The sequence below is a fragment of the Geotrypetes seraphini genome, chromosome 16 (assembly GCF_902459505.1).
Source record: "Geotrypetes seraphini chromosome 16, aGeoSer1.1, whole genome shotgun sequence".
NCBI classification, from domain to species: Eukaryota; Metazoa; Chordata; class Amphibia; order Gymnophiona; family Dermophiidae; genus Geotrypetes; species Geotrypetes seraphini.
The window spans coordinates 28,929,086-28,944,219 of NC_047099.1; the positions used below are offsets into that span (position 1 = coordinate 28,929,086).

Below are 15,134 nucleotides of genomic sequence, written 5' to 3' on the forward strand. Positions count from 1 at the left end.
GCTTTAAAAGTAAGGTACCGAGAGGTCCGGGATGCAGAAGGGAGGTTTAGAGACTCATGAATAACCGAATTTGCAAATCCTAAACCCACGAATAGGGAGGGGGGTGGGGAGTGTAATAGATTTCACAAATGTCCACCTTTTTCTGCTTTGCAATGGGAGAAGCTCTCTTAGCGAAACTAATTCCAGCCTTTGTGTCAATACTGACTTCCCTATCCTGCTATTAGCATTTGGGTGTCCACTAGGATGCAATATCAAAGGTGCCACAAATTGTACTCTGTATTCTGAGAATCTATCCTTCCCATTATCCTGAGACTCTAAAAGTGAGTTATGGGGTAATTAAAAGGGCCAATGCTGGGCTATGAATCCTAGAAACATTGTAATATTTGGACACAGAAGGTCAGGACGTCCTTTTTCATGAGCCCTGTGTTTTTCTCATGAATGTGTAATCATTTTGGATTCAGCTTGCCATTACATTTCTTCCTTATACTGTCTCCTTTGTGTCCGAGGAAGGGTGTGCACTTTATTTGCTGGCAGGGGCTTGTGAACTGGGTTAAGACTGGTGTCATGGTTAATAGACCGTCTACTTTTTTCATGTTCTTTTTCCTGCTTACCCAGATAAGGTTATAGGCATAACGTGATCTGGTTCACTTGTGCACTTACCAGATTTTTCAAGTTTTTAGTTTTTACAACATCAAACGGTTTTATTGATATAAAACTTCACATGTCTTCCTGCATTTTCAGTCCCAACGATGTAGGATTTGGGAGAATCCTGCGTTCAAAGTGGGAACATTCGGGTACCTTAAATATCTTTTGCAGGTTAACTTTAATTATGCACCTAAGTTTTTAAAAGGTTACTCACAAACTGAGTGGTGGGTAAAGCTATAAGTGTGAAATATAACTGAATGGTTAATAGGAGAACAAAGATATCTGAAAATGTAAAATAACCCTGTATGATGCCCTTTCCTGGAAGTTATTTTCCTCAGCTTTTGAGGTCACAGTGTCATTCATCACTTAAACATTGTTATGGGAACACAGGATTTAAAACAGATTTTAGACCCATAACATGTTTAGAAGTTCTTTTTTATCCTCTCTTGAATTTGCTGAGATTGATATTATATTAATCTATCATACATTAGTCCGCAAGAGAGCTAGGCTAGTGTATCATCACATTTGACCTGCAATTAAAGTGCAGCAGGGACCAAGTACAGAGACATTAATAGCAGTTTTCCTGAGCCAGATATCCATTTGGATCAAGCAACAAACCCTGGAGTCAAAGGAGACAGCAGAAGAGCGCATTATTTAAGGAGAAACTCTGTATTCCTTCTGCTTTTACTAGTCTGTGTCAAAACAATGCTATGATAAAATTGTGACGATAGTGAGACTGGAGCTGGTGCGGAAAGAGTTTTGAACGACAAAATGATTCTGTGTCTTCTCTTTCTTGGATGGAGTAGGTCTCCGATGATGGTTTTGGCAGCAGTTAGCCGATGCCAGAGACCTGATTTTGGTCGGTTCCAGAGCTACTTTAAAGAAGGGGATCTGATCTTGGGTGGAATAATTCCAGTCAGTAATCCTTTAAGGAATCAGTTCGAAGCCTTTACAAGTAGCCGTGACCCCACTTATTGCTTTTCGTAAGTACTATATTCATTTACCGTTTTTCTTTTCTTTTTTTAAAATAGTTTTCTGAACCACCGATCCAAGACAATGTTCCATCAGTCTTGTGCAAAGATTAAAATCCATTAATCATGTGTAACAAGAGTACAAACTTTCACAATTCTTTATAATAAAACACACAAATTTATCTAGAAAACATACACTTCACAATGTAGACATCTATAGAGTCCTGACGTACCAGATTCGAGATATTTTTGTGAATGTTCTGCAGACCTATTAGCAGTTCTTTTAATTAAAAGCTACCTTAAAGAAGATGCATATTTTATAAATATGAGAGCCCTTTTTAAGGTAAGAGTTGGTTTGTTGTAAACTCATACCAATTTATTGTAACTCAAAAACTTTCTAATTACAGTGAAAATATGTTTTAAACTACTTTTCAATAAATATAATCCCCGTTAACGTCCAAGCATTGTTGAGATCGGGAGACGAGCTTGACAATCCCCTCATTGTAAAGGTTTTCCTCCTGTCACTTGAACCAGTTGTAGACAATAATTCCTTTCATTTTGGGAAAAGATGAAAGTCCGATGGTACCAGGTCTGGGCTGTATGGAGAATGGTCCGGTATCTCCCACCGAAACATCTGCAACACTTCTGCCGTGTTTCGAGTAACACGAGGACGCCATTCTTTTCTGCTTGTATTCTGGTGTCAACATTCTTTGAACCCACCTCGCACAAATCTTCAGTGACAATTTTTGTAAACAACAGAATGAACAACATAAGAAAAAGCCGCATGTAGCTCATTAATTGTGAATCTCCTGTTGTGTTGAATGTGTGCATTAATTGCAATTTCTAATTCTATGGGGGTGACAGAAGGCGTCTGGATGTTGCTTCATCGTTCATGTTTGTTCTCCGTTCTTTAAACAACCGACACCATTTCCATACATTTGCCTCATTCATTACACTTTCACCATACACTTCAATTAGCTGTTGATGAATTTCAACTGGAATTTAGGAATTATTAATAACAAATTCTTGAAATAGATAGATCTTTTTTGAAAATTTTAAAATTAGATTGCTGGTTAATATTAGTCAGTAAAGTTTTCCAAAGTTTTGTTGCTTGATACGCCCATGTGGAGTTATAAGTTCTATTATATCTCATATTCTTAATGACTGGATACCGAAAAGTGTTATTATTTCTCAGATTCAAAGATGGATTATTAGAAAAATTAAAGAGTTGAGGCATATAATCTGGACTTTCTCCTAAAAATATTTTAAATAGTATACAATAAAATTTATCCAATCCAATCCTTTAGTTTATATACAGATTCATCCCTCAAAGAGGGCTCAACTCGGTTTACAAATATTAAATATTAAAACAAAGAAGCGATTAGGTTTGACAGTGCAATTCTCATAGGTAAGGTGAAATCTTATCACTTTTCTTCAATCTGAAGATTAATCTAATGGCTGTATTTTGTAGAGTTTGGAGGTTATTTTTATTATAAATTTTGGACAATCTAAGAAGGTGACATTGCAGTAGTCCAAACTAAAGATTCTACTAATAGGCAGAATTGATAATTTTCTAAATACTTTCTAATCCTTCTAAACCTTTTCTTGATAACGTGCTTGGCTGGTCAGTACCCTGGAATTATGGACTCTTGCTATTGGGAGACCAGAGGGAGGTATTTTCCACAGAGTTCACCCCACCCCACCGGAAGTTCCTATACACTGCATTACTAGTGGTAAAAAAGCTCTTGCTCCAGCATTGGGTGGAGGTGGCTCCGGCCTCCTTCAGCCAATGGCTCCATAAAATGCGGGAGATCGCTTCATTTGAACTACCCATTAGCTCCCCTGAGTAGGGATAAAAAGCTTTATGTTTCACTGTGGAGGGCGTTTCACGATGCGGCTGACTCCATTGTATCTACTGCATCGCCCTAATTTAGTTTTTCCGGATTTGGGAGGTCTATCTTCTGGGACTTCACTTTTACTGGTATAGCCGGGTGCTCTTGAGCTCAGGTGCTTGATGTTTGACTGTGGTGTGCTTGGTGTGGTGTGGTTTGTGTGTGGTGCATGAGCTGGAATGTTATGAGAGGGGGAAGGGGGGGGTGCATGTTGTGACTGGGGTTTAAAATTTTCTGAAAATGTTCTTGCAGTCTTCGTTATATTTCGGAGGTTGATTTCACGCTACGCCTTTTAGGACCTGATTTTGGAAGGGTTACTCCTTTCTTCTAGACTGATTCTGTATTTTTTTCTCCGATGGGCGCTCAGCTTGCACTTCCTCTGTTGCATGGCATTTGTCACTGACTCTGTTCTGCCTTTCTGTTGTACCAGTTCTTTTGTTTCCTAACTGGAGTTTATTGTTTGTATTGACTGATTTTTCAATAAAAATTATATGCAAAAAAAAATCATCGGCATATATAAATGACATAAATTTAGCTTTTTCTAGAATAAAATTTAAAGAATGCAGAAAGATATTAAAAACGGTGGGTGGAAGAGGAGAACCTTAGGGATACCATAAGGAAGAGACCATTCTTTGGATATCATTTTGGACATTGTTACTTTATAAGTTCTATTTAAGAAGTTTGTAAACCATCTTCAAGTATTTCCAGATAAGCCAATATCATGTAATATTCTTAATAATATTACATGATCAAGAAGATCAGGGGTTTCCAAAGTCTGGCCCATGATATGATTTTATCCGGACCGTGGAAGAATTGTGTGAAAATGCACCAATTGGACTAATTTTCCAATGAGAATCCACAAATAAAACCACGGGGTGTTGATAGATTTCAAATGCATTAATTTAAATTGTGTTAAAAATATATTGATATTCTATATTATGTTAATATTAATATTATTCACAACTTTATTTAATACTGAATCGTAATTGTATATTTCACAATATTTCTTTGTACTTGTTTGGCCTCGATCGACAGTGTCAATTCACGGCGTTGTAGGTAGCTCTGGTGCTATGACTAATCTTTAAATTTAATCTGGAAGTTCTTTACTAGTCATTACGGTTAATTGTACATAAGAATACTTGCAGTGGTGCAGTGTAAAATTCAATTTGTAATTGCATAAATTTATATTTAAAGGTGCACATTCACTTATTCACATAGATCTCGTGATTTTAATAATTTCATAATTATTTATAAATTTATTCTCTTTTACAGTTTTTTTTTTATTATGCTTTTGAATACTTTACAATATCCAATATTTCCAAAAGAAAAAAGGAAGCAAAAATCACACAAAGCAATACATAATCAAATCATACATACATAATTCCTTTCAAGCCCACATCAATGGGGAGAACATGTTACTATTTCTAATCGAATAAATTTAAGAAAACTAAAGGACAATAATTCTCGGTTTGTACTAACCTACCTTGAATCATTCCTTACTATGGGATATTAAATTAATTACTCCTCTTATTCTCAGCTAGGTGAAACAAAATCATTTCTATTCTCTCGCAACTAGAAATTGTTGTAGTTGAATAGGATCCCAAACAGCATATTCAATATCTTGTAACTTAATTAAACATTTACAAGGAAATTTCAGGTAAAAAGATGCCTCCAGAGCCAAAACTCTAGCCTTCAATTTCAGAAATTCTTTCCTTCTCAATTGAGTGGTTCTGGAGACATCCGGAAAAATCCTAACAAGATCCCCACAAAATTTCATTAACCTGTTCTTAAAATAAAGTTTCATAATTAATGTCTTATCCATCTCACTCATGCATGTTATCACCAGAGTGGACCGACTTTGGATCACATCCTGTGTATCTTCCAAAAATTCAGTCAAATTTACCTCTGATGTGGCCAGATGGTCCACCTCCTGGGCAGATTCTATTTTTTTTGGAGGAATATAATAGTAATTATTTATTGGAAATTTCTCCGCATTAGCCATTCCCAGTACTTCTTTAAAAAACTTCCTTAACAAGATTTCAGGTGACAATAAATGAGTTACTGGAAAATTGACTAAGCGGAGATTTTTTGCTCTATTCATATATTTTTGAATGTATCACTGTAGAATCTTTAACAGCAGATACCGAGACAGCTTGTAAATTATTACATTGAGTTTCTACAATATTTAATCGTTTGTCCAAGCAACCTAAGTTAGAGTCCACATTTTCTAATTTTGAAGAAACAGACTAAGAAAAATCCCCCATTTGTTTCATCATTGTCCTGAGACACCCTTCAACTCTCGATATTCCTAACCATAAATCCCTTAGGGTAATATCCTGTGTTTTCTCTGTACGTGGACTTTCCTCCACTCCTCCTGAGAGAATCAATGGTTTAGATATTTCAGTGTAAACTAATTTACCTATATGAGTAGAGGAAACCCCTTGTGCCTCGGATATAGTAGGGTTAATATTCCTACTATCACTTGATACTGGATGAAGGGGAGGGGTCCGTTCGAGGGGACTTATTGATGCTCCTGACAAGGATGAATCTATATTTGATGATGCAACAGGAGGGTTTTGAGATAATAATGTTAAATGTCTGTCCATGGGACCAGATACCACTGGTGTTGAACTCTTTGGTTTGATTTTTCTTTTCCCTATATCCAGACAAACATACAAATATTAAATTAAATTATGTTACAGAAAAGATCCTGCTCTCAGGCTCCTCGTGGCTCCAAAGGGCTCCCAAGGGGCCTTACGTGCCCCTTAGGGCACGCCCCTTCGGCCACGCCCTGCGGCCACGCGGCTGTGGCCGCAACCGCGACAGCGGCAGCTTTTAAATCAGTTGGAGACGGACCCGATGACGTCAGGGGGTCCGTCTCTGGAATTGCCTGTCGGCGAGTCAAATGCTGGTGAAGAGCCGCTGCTGCAGGAGACAGGATCCACCAAACAGCCTCCTCCAGAATATCCACCGGGTTGTAACAGCTCCCCAACAGTTTTAACATGAATGGGGAAAAGAAAAGAAAAGTTGGTCATGAATGTCATGTGTGTAATACTTCTTCATACAAAAACAGTTCCATCATTCACATTAATGGTTTTATTATAAATAAAGATGAAAATATGAGAATTTTCTGGTAGTGTTTGTCATCATTAATATACAATAATTTAATTGCACATACTCTGTAATTAGTTTATAAAATTTTCTGCTTTCAATAAAACTCATATATCTAGAGTTATTTATCTTTTTTAAAAAAAAATATGGTCCGCTGCAAAGTGCTGAAGTACCCAATGTGGCCCTCATGGCGAAAAGTTTGGAGACCCCTTGAACTAGAACATAGGCACTCGAAAGATCAAGCTGTGGTATTAATACTTTAAGACCTTTTGAAATGTTGCTTCTAATAATATCCATACGACATCCCAGAATGTTGCAGTACTAGGTCCCTTCCGGAAACCTGATTGCATAGGATGAAGTATGTTGAATTTTTCTGTGTAAGAATTTAATTATTTACTAATCCTTCCATAATTTTTTTTAAAAAATAGAATTTATACTACAAGTCTATAGTTAGGTGTTTGATTTATGTTTACCTTGGTATCTTTTAATAATGGAGTTAATAAAATGTGTTTCCAATAGTTGAGGAAGGAATTTCATTCAGCCAATCTAAAAGAATCTTTCTAAATGATAAAAGTGCACATCATAAGATATATTTTGGACATATATCTATATAACAATAAGTATTAATATATTTGTCATAAAGTTTAACAAAGTCATCTAATCTAATATTTGTGAGTCACACAAACCTAAACAGGCTCTAGGCAATTTGAAAAGATGATGAAATCATTCCTCCGGTAATCTTGAAAAAATGTTTTTCTTGTTTTGGGCCTTATATTCACAATCTTGTCCGAAATAGCTTAGAACTAGGTCAACTGCCATCTGCCTGGAAAAAGGCCTCTATTATCCCGATAATAAAAGAACACAAAACCGGAGCCGAAAAAGTTACAAATTATCGCCCCATAGCCAATATTCCTTTTTTGGCAAAATTAACCGAAAGGCTTGTATTTGAACAACTGACCGACTTTGTTGAAACAACCAATGTGCTCCATCCAAATCAAACAGGTTTTAGGAAAAATTACTCTACTGAATACTCATTGATTGGACTAGCCACTAATATATTTTACCATTTAGATCATCATAATTCAGTAATTCTTTTCTCTCTTGATTTATCGGCAGCATTCGACACTATTGATCATACACTACTTTTAGACAGACTTAAAACAATAGGAGTTGGTGGACAAGTTCTTGACTGGTTTCATTCTTTCCTCTCTGATCGCTCATCTACGGTGATCTTTAAAGACACAGTTTCAAAACCTTATACCACTAATTTTGGTATTCCTCAAGGATCAATATTGTCACCACTTCTATTTAACATTTTTCTCTCTCCACTGCTTTGCCTATGCCAATCAATAGGCTTTACTACTTTCACCTATGCTGACGATGTTCAACTGCTTCATCCATTGAATCCAGATAATAAAAATGAAATAATTGAAATAAATAGGAAACTAGGAGATATTAAACAATGGCTTAACTCAAACATGTTAGCCCTAAACGTACAAAAATCCAAAACATTATTTTTCCCTTGGAAAAAAGATATAAATCTAAATGCTCCGTTTACTCTAGATAACATTCAATTAAATTCAGTAAGATCTCTAAAAATATTAGGAGTTACAATAGACGATAGGCTATCCTTCCATGAACACATTACGAATACTGTCAGAACATGTTTCTTCAAATTGCGTATGATCCGATCAATTGCCAAATTTTTAGAGCCAAAATCACTAAACATACTGATCCACTCATTAATTATTGCAAAACTTGATTATTGTAATTCTCTATTAATAAATGTTACCCAAAAAGAGAAAAAACGTCTTCAGATAGTCCATAATACAGCAATCAAATTAATACATAACCGCAAAAAATTTGACCATGCTACACCTCTCTTGATCGAATCACATTGGCTCCCTATTACTCATCATATTACTTTTAAAATCTTACTTTTAGTTTTTAAAACATTGCTTACAAATGAACCCCAATTCATTAATAGATTACTCATTCCATATAGTACTTCCCGCTCTTTAAGATCCACTGATCAAAAACTTCTAACAGTTCCATCACTAAAAGTCATTGGAACTCGTCGCACTGACATCTTCTCTGTTATAGCCCCACAATCTTAGAGTAGAAAGCGACCTGAAACAGTTTAAAAGCAGCTTAAAAAGTTTCCTTTTTAAAGATGCGTTTGATGTGTGAATTCAATTAAGATTTTTATAAAAAATTTTCTTTTTTATCTTTTTATTTCTCTATGATTTCCTTACCTGATGTGTTTTCCATTTATGTTTTCTTTAATATATACGATTGTAGTTCTACCTTCTCTTTCCCCATGTGTCTCTTAGTTTGTATGACTTTATTTATTATTCTGTATGATAATATGTTAAATTTATGTATCCTTTTATAATTAATCTGTTGTATCTATTTTTTTATCTGTAAATCGCTTAGCAATTTAAATTAAGCGATTCATCAAATTATAAATAAACTTGAAACTTGAAACTTGAAGGGAAGATTGGGCAAGAGGGGAAGTAAGGAGGAAAGGGGGAGAAAGGAGGTGGAACCTAATCGTATTATGCAAAGGAACAGGTACGTAAGATGATCTTTTAAATTAATTGTCAAAGAGAAGAGTTTTCAGATTTTTCCGGAATAGGGCGTGGTTGGCTTCTGTTCTTATTGTCCCTGCGAGATCATTCCAGATTTTGACTCCCAGGAAAGTGAACAAGGATCGGAAAATTCTGTACTTGAGGTTTTCATTGAGGGGAGGTTCAGTTGGATCCTATCATCCCACTCTAGTTTGACAAATGCAGTCCAATAAAGATCCCCTTGGATTATTTTTGGATCTGTAGGATTTTTGGATTTGTAGGGTCATATAATGGAGGAAATTGATTTTTTTATATCTTGCCTTTTTTTGAAATGACATGCTAGTTGTTGAGCAGATGGTGGTTTATCCATGGGAATATTAAATATATTGGGGTCCTTTTACAAATGCGCTAAAGGATTTAGCACACATTAATGATTATTCTGTGGGCGCCTTAGCATTTAACGTGCAGTAATTGTTGGTGTGCATTAAATTGATTATCGCACACTAAATCCGTTAGCACACCTGTGTTAAAAGAATAGTAGGTGTTCCTTTATTAGTTTGAATAATTTTTTTGTGTGTCACAGACATCTGTCCCAATAAGTTTGGAATAATAATCCTTTCTTGCAACTTTTATAAACCTTTTGTAGAAGGAAATCTTTTTTTCTCCACAGTGTTTTTAAGTCTTCAGTTTGATGGGGATTTTTTTTTCCATGCTTCATACCTGATCACTCAAGCCTTTGAAACCATTGCCCTCTAAATCTGTCCCAATCATAAGTTTAACTTTGCTAAGAACCTTGGAACAGCTATACTGATTGTCAATTTGACTTTAAGTTTGTCAATTTGACTTTAAGCTCCCAAAGCTGCCTGATTTCTGACATCATATTGAATGCAATGAAGTCATGAATTGTAAAATGAAGACCAGCTTAAGGTCCTCCTTGGAAATAGCAAGCATGACTGCAGGTTATGACTGAGTGTATACTTGCAAGTGAGTTACAATAGTGGAATAATCGGGGGTAACACAATTCAGGATTATCTTTGGTTATTCTCAATGCCATAAAAACTTAAGGTACTGCGGAGTACAGAATTGAATGGTAGGTTTTAGTATTCGTAAGCAAGGGTTCCTGAAGATCAAGATTATAGCGAATTAGAGTATCATTGCATAGTCTATGCTTCTAATGATATCTTTACTTGCTCACAGAAGTTCCATCCGTTACATTCGACATCTCTTGGCCTTTTATTATGCCATTGAGAAGATTAATCAAAATGTGGAGATCTTACCCAATATCACCCTGGGCTTCCATATCCATGACTCCTGCTCTGATGCTTGTTTTTCACTGTGTGGCGTTCTAAGCATATTGTCAGGAGAAGAAAACCCACTTCCTGGCTATACATGTCATCGGCGGGGCCATGTTGCAGGTTTCATTGGAAGCTTCCCTTCAGGTCTATCACATGTAGTTGCCAGACTCACAGGGATCTACAGATACCCACAGGTACTGAATGAACCAGTCTTTATGTATAATCTCTAAATTTTTCCTCTGTTTATTTTTCCTTCTCCCTCTCTATCTTGTATTAGCTTGGAGTGCTGCTGGTGGGTTTTTTTTTTGTTTTTCACATTTATTTAAAATTTGATTCAAACGCTTATAAAATTTTCTAATCTTGTTGAAATAATATAACAATCACCACTTATTTTTCTGGAAATCATGACTCTCTGAATAATCTTATAGTGAACACCAATGAGACATTTGCCTGGGATGCGACAAAAAGACCCTCAGAAGAAACTGACAAGAATAAGCTAAATTTGTCTGCAGGGAACTGACTAGATCAGGGGTGGGCAACTGCGGTCCTTGAGGGCTGGAATCCAGTCGGGTTTTCAGGATTTCCCTAATGAATATGCATTGAAAGCAGTGCATGTGAATAGATCTCATGCATATTCATTGGGGAAATCCTGAAAACCCAACTGGATTCTGGCCCTCGAGGACCGACTTTGACACCTGTGGACTAGATCATGGGTGGGCAACTGCGGTCCTCGAGGGCTGGAATCCAGTCGGGCTTTCAGGATTTCCCCAGTGAATATGCATTGAACGCAGTGCATGTGAATAGATCTCATGCATATTCATTGGGGAAATCCTGAAAACTCGACTGGATTCCGGCCCTCGAGGACTGCAGTTGCCCACCCCTGGACTAGACCTTGCCCTGCCTATATAGAGGTCCATTATAGCTATAGTGAATATTTATTTTAATTTTACTTCAAACAGCTTTGAATAACGTAGAGAATTATACAATATTTGTTTGTTTGCTTGTTTTTGCTTATCTTCTGTGATTGTGTCACTGACAGTCTCCAAAGGGGATTTACCGCCCCACCCTTTTACAAAACCACAATAGCATTTTTTAGTGCCGGGGCGCTGAATGCTCTGAACGACAGCGATTGTGTGAGTGGTGTCTTTCTTTTTATGTTCTTAACCTTTTGAAAATGAGGTTTAGTATAATAATAATAATAATAATTTTATTCTTTGCTTGAGTAATGTATTGTTAAACATATTATGACCTTAATATCAACCTGGAGTCCTCTTTAGCCCAAAAATAGAAGCTTTAGTGTGCAATATATATATATTTTTCATGTGCTTAGTTTAATATGCTTTGCTAATGCATTATTAAACATATCAACCTGGAGTCTTCTATACCAACTGGATCGCGTATTTTATTCAATAGGGAGGGTGGATTCGTATTCCCACCTAACTTGTGTTCATTTTACTATCCCAAGTATTTGCATTAGGAACACATAAATGTGCTCGACAACTTGACATTTGCTTCCACGTTCTGTTTCCACTTTATATCGGTAAATAAATGTCTCTCTGTTGGCTCCGTGTGGTCTCAAAGCTTGAATTGTAAACCCTACAGGGGCGATTCTGAAAAGCGGACACCAAGGCCTTCTTTTACTAGGGTGCGCTAATCGATTTAACGCGCACTAAACGCTAACGCGTGCACGTTAGTCTATGGACGTGTTAGCATTTATCGCACGCTAATCGGTCAGTGCACCTTACTAAAAGAAGGGGCAAGTTAGGTGCCAAAATATAGCATACTGAAAGGTTAGGCGCCCAGGCGAGCGCTTAAGAGCAGTGATTCTGTAAGAAGGCGCCTAGCATGTAGCCACGCCCACGCCTAACATGCATAGTGCCTATATTTTTGAAGGCCACCTAAATATTTAGAGGCGCCGTGTTACAGAATCACGCTTTCATGATAGGTGCCTATTTTGCAATCCGTGCTGATTAGAAAGCTTAATTGAGCTTGTTATTCAATTTAGATAGGCGCCTATCTAGTTGGGTGCCTCCGAAATAGGTGCCTAACTTTAGGTGCTGGTTACAGAATTTGGGCCCTAATGACTATCCACTACCAAATATAAAATTGTCTCACGATTATATGAAGAATGTACCTACCTTGTCGCTACATATCTCCAATACTGTTACTAAGGAAATTACATCACTTTATGTAAGAGTATCTGTATTGCCCAATTGCGTAATTTGTAACCTGTTCTGGACTCTTTTGGGAGGATGGGCTAAACCATTGGTCCCCAACCCTGTCCTAGAGGACCACCAGGCCAATCGGGTTTTCAAGCTAGCCCTAATAAACATGCATGAGAGAGATCTGCATATAATAGAAGTGACAGGCATGCAAATCTGCCCCATGCATATTCATTAGGGCTATCCTGAAAACCCAATTGGCCTGGGCAAAACAACCAAATAAATAAATAAAAGATGCTCACTTTATGTACCTGTATTTTCAGTGATATTACATCAATAATAGCATGGCTGCGGCGAAAAGGGCGAACAGAATGCTAGGAATGATTAAGAAGTAGATCACGAACAGATCGGAGAAGGTTATCACGCCGCTGTATCATGGTGTGCTCCCACCTAAAATACTGCATCCAACACTGGTCGCCGTACATGAAGAAGGACATAGTACTACTCGAAAAGGTCCAGAGAAGAGCGACAAAAATGGTTAAGGGGCTGGAGGAGTTGCCGTACAGTGAGAGATTAGAGAAACTGGGCCTCTTCTTCCTTGAAAAGAGGAGACTGAGAGGGGACATGATCGAAACATTTAAAATAATGAAGGGAATAGACTTAGTATATAGAGACAGGATGTTCACCCTCTCCAAGGTAGAGAGAACAAGAGGGCATTCTCTAATGCTAAAAGGGGATAGATTCTGTACAAACGTAAGGAAGTTCTTCTTCACCCAGAGAGTGGTGGAAAACTGGAAGACTCTTCCAGAATCTGTTATAGGGGAAAACACCCTCCAGGGATTCAAGACAAAGTTAGACAAGTTCCTGCTGAACCAGAACGATCGCAGGTAAGGCTAGACTCAAATAGGGCATTGGTCTTTGACCAAAGGGCCACCACGTGAGAGGACTGCTGGGCATGATGGACCACTGGTCTGACCTATCAGTGGCAATTCTTTTGTTTTAAAAAATCATCACGTATCAAGTTTAATAAAGTTTTGGTTTTGATCGCAAAATCTTAATTCAATGCGATTTACAAGTACTAGTAAAATTGATTGTTTAAATTAGATTTTGTTATAATTTGCTCCAAGATTTCTGATTTGTTTTCTCCTTTTAGGAGCCTTATAAAGTCATTTTTCTTTTCAAAATTTGGTATCTTCTTTTCAAAATTTGTATAGTCAATTAGAGGTGATTGAAGGTTTGTTGAAAAATTGAAGCAGATTAATTAATTAATTAATTAATTCAATAAAGGTGGTGAAGAGAAAAAAAATAATTTAAAAAATGCCTACAAACTTCAGATATTGACAAATTCTCAAAAGAAACTGATAATTAAATACTGTTCTCTCAGGGTTTCCGCAGCTGGCATTTCCGGGTCTCGCTGCATCTAACATGTAATCCAGCTCCATCTTTAAACCTACCAGAAACGTTTACGTTCTATGGAAAAAGAGACCAACTGACTTTCACAACAAAATTCAAATTTCTGAACAAATGACTTTCCCGCCAAAATTCAAATTGGCGGACTGCCTTGTTCCCTATCAGGTCAGTAAACTCACTGTTTCCAAACTCACACTGCAGACTTCAGAGTATACCCTGAAGAAAGCCACAGCATGGTGGCTGACACATCGGTTTCTACCTGACAAAGATGCAGCGAGACTCTGATAGTTAAATACATTTGGAACAGTTTCTGGGTAAAATTAGAGAATTATCTTTGAAAGAAAAACTAAAATATGAGTGTACTGATCAGCTGTACAGTTTTAAAGGAGACTACTTGGAACTTCAGGAATTGGGGGATAGCCACAGATAACGTCAATGATATTCTTGAGGTTTGCCTAGCCAGAACAAAAGGAACATAGGCCAATCACCTATCATGATGATGTCGAGGACTGAAGGACATTACTGAAGGACTCAGGTTTTGCAATAAATATTTACTCTATAGAATGACAATGTGAGCAGTTACTTGCTGTTTTAGATATTCTTCTCTTCCACTCCATGTATAATTTTATGTAGCATGTATGATTCTATGTATAATTCTATATAGTGATAGGCTATTTGGAACCCAACTAGAACTCCAATTTGAGAAGACCTAAATGTCACAGTAACCAAGGCGAGCACTGATACATCAACAAAATAACCACCTCATGCACTCACTATTCCAGCTGCCAATGTGAGCAGGTGACCCTATAGCCATATCATTTAAGATCTATGATCACTAACAGTTGGATTACAAATGTCTTTTTCCCAATAGGGCACTGTGTGTTAGTATTCCATTTAACTTAATTCTATTATCCTAAGGGTTTGTAGTAGGGACTTATAAATCTGCCCTAAAACATCACACATTGTTTTTTCCATTCTATGTTTGCAAATAAATCTTTTTTCAAGTTTCAAGTTTATTTGAGTCTTGATATACCACTTTTATAGGCAAAGTGGTTTCCAATTTATACAAAATATTAAA

At 36.9% G+C, this 15,134-nt stretch overlaps 1 protein-coding gene across 1 annotated transcript in view; it reads left to right on the forward strand.

Annotated features, from left to right (window-relative positions):
• The first annotated feature begins 1,461 nt into the window (after positions 1–1,461).
• The window catches only part of LOC117349788 (vomeronasal type-2 receptor 26-like), a 31,610-nt gene continuing 17,937 nt past the window's right edge, over positions 1,462–15,134 (forward strand). Inside the window, exons 1-2 of the mRNA XM_033923381.1 lie at positions 1,462–1,628; positions 10,387–10,678. Of these exons, the coding sequence (XP_033779272.1) occupies positions 1,462–1,628; positions 10,387–10,678 (459 nt within the window). The remainder of the gene's footprint in view (positions 1,629–10,386; positions 10,679–15,134) is intronic.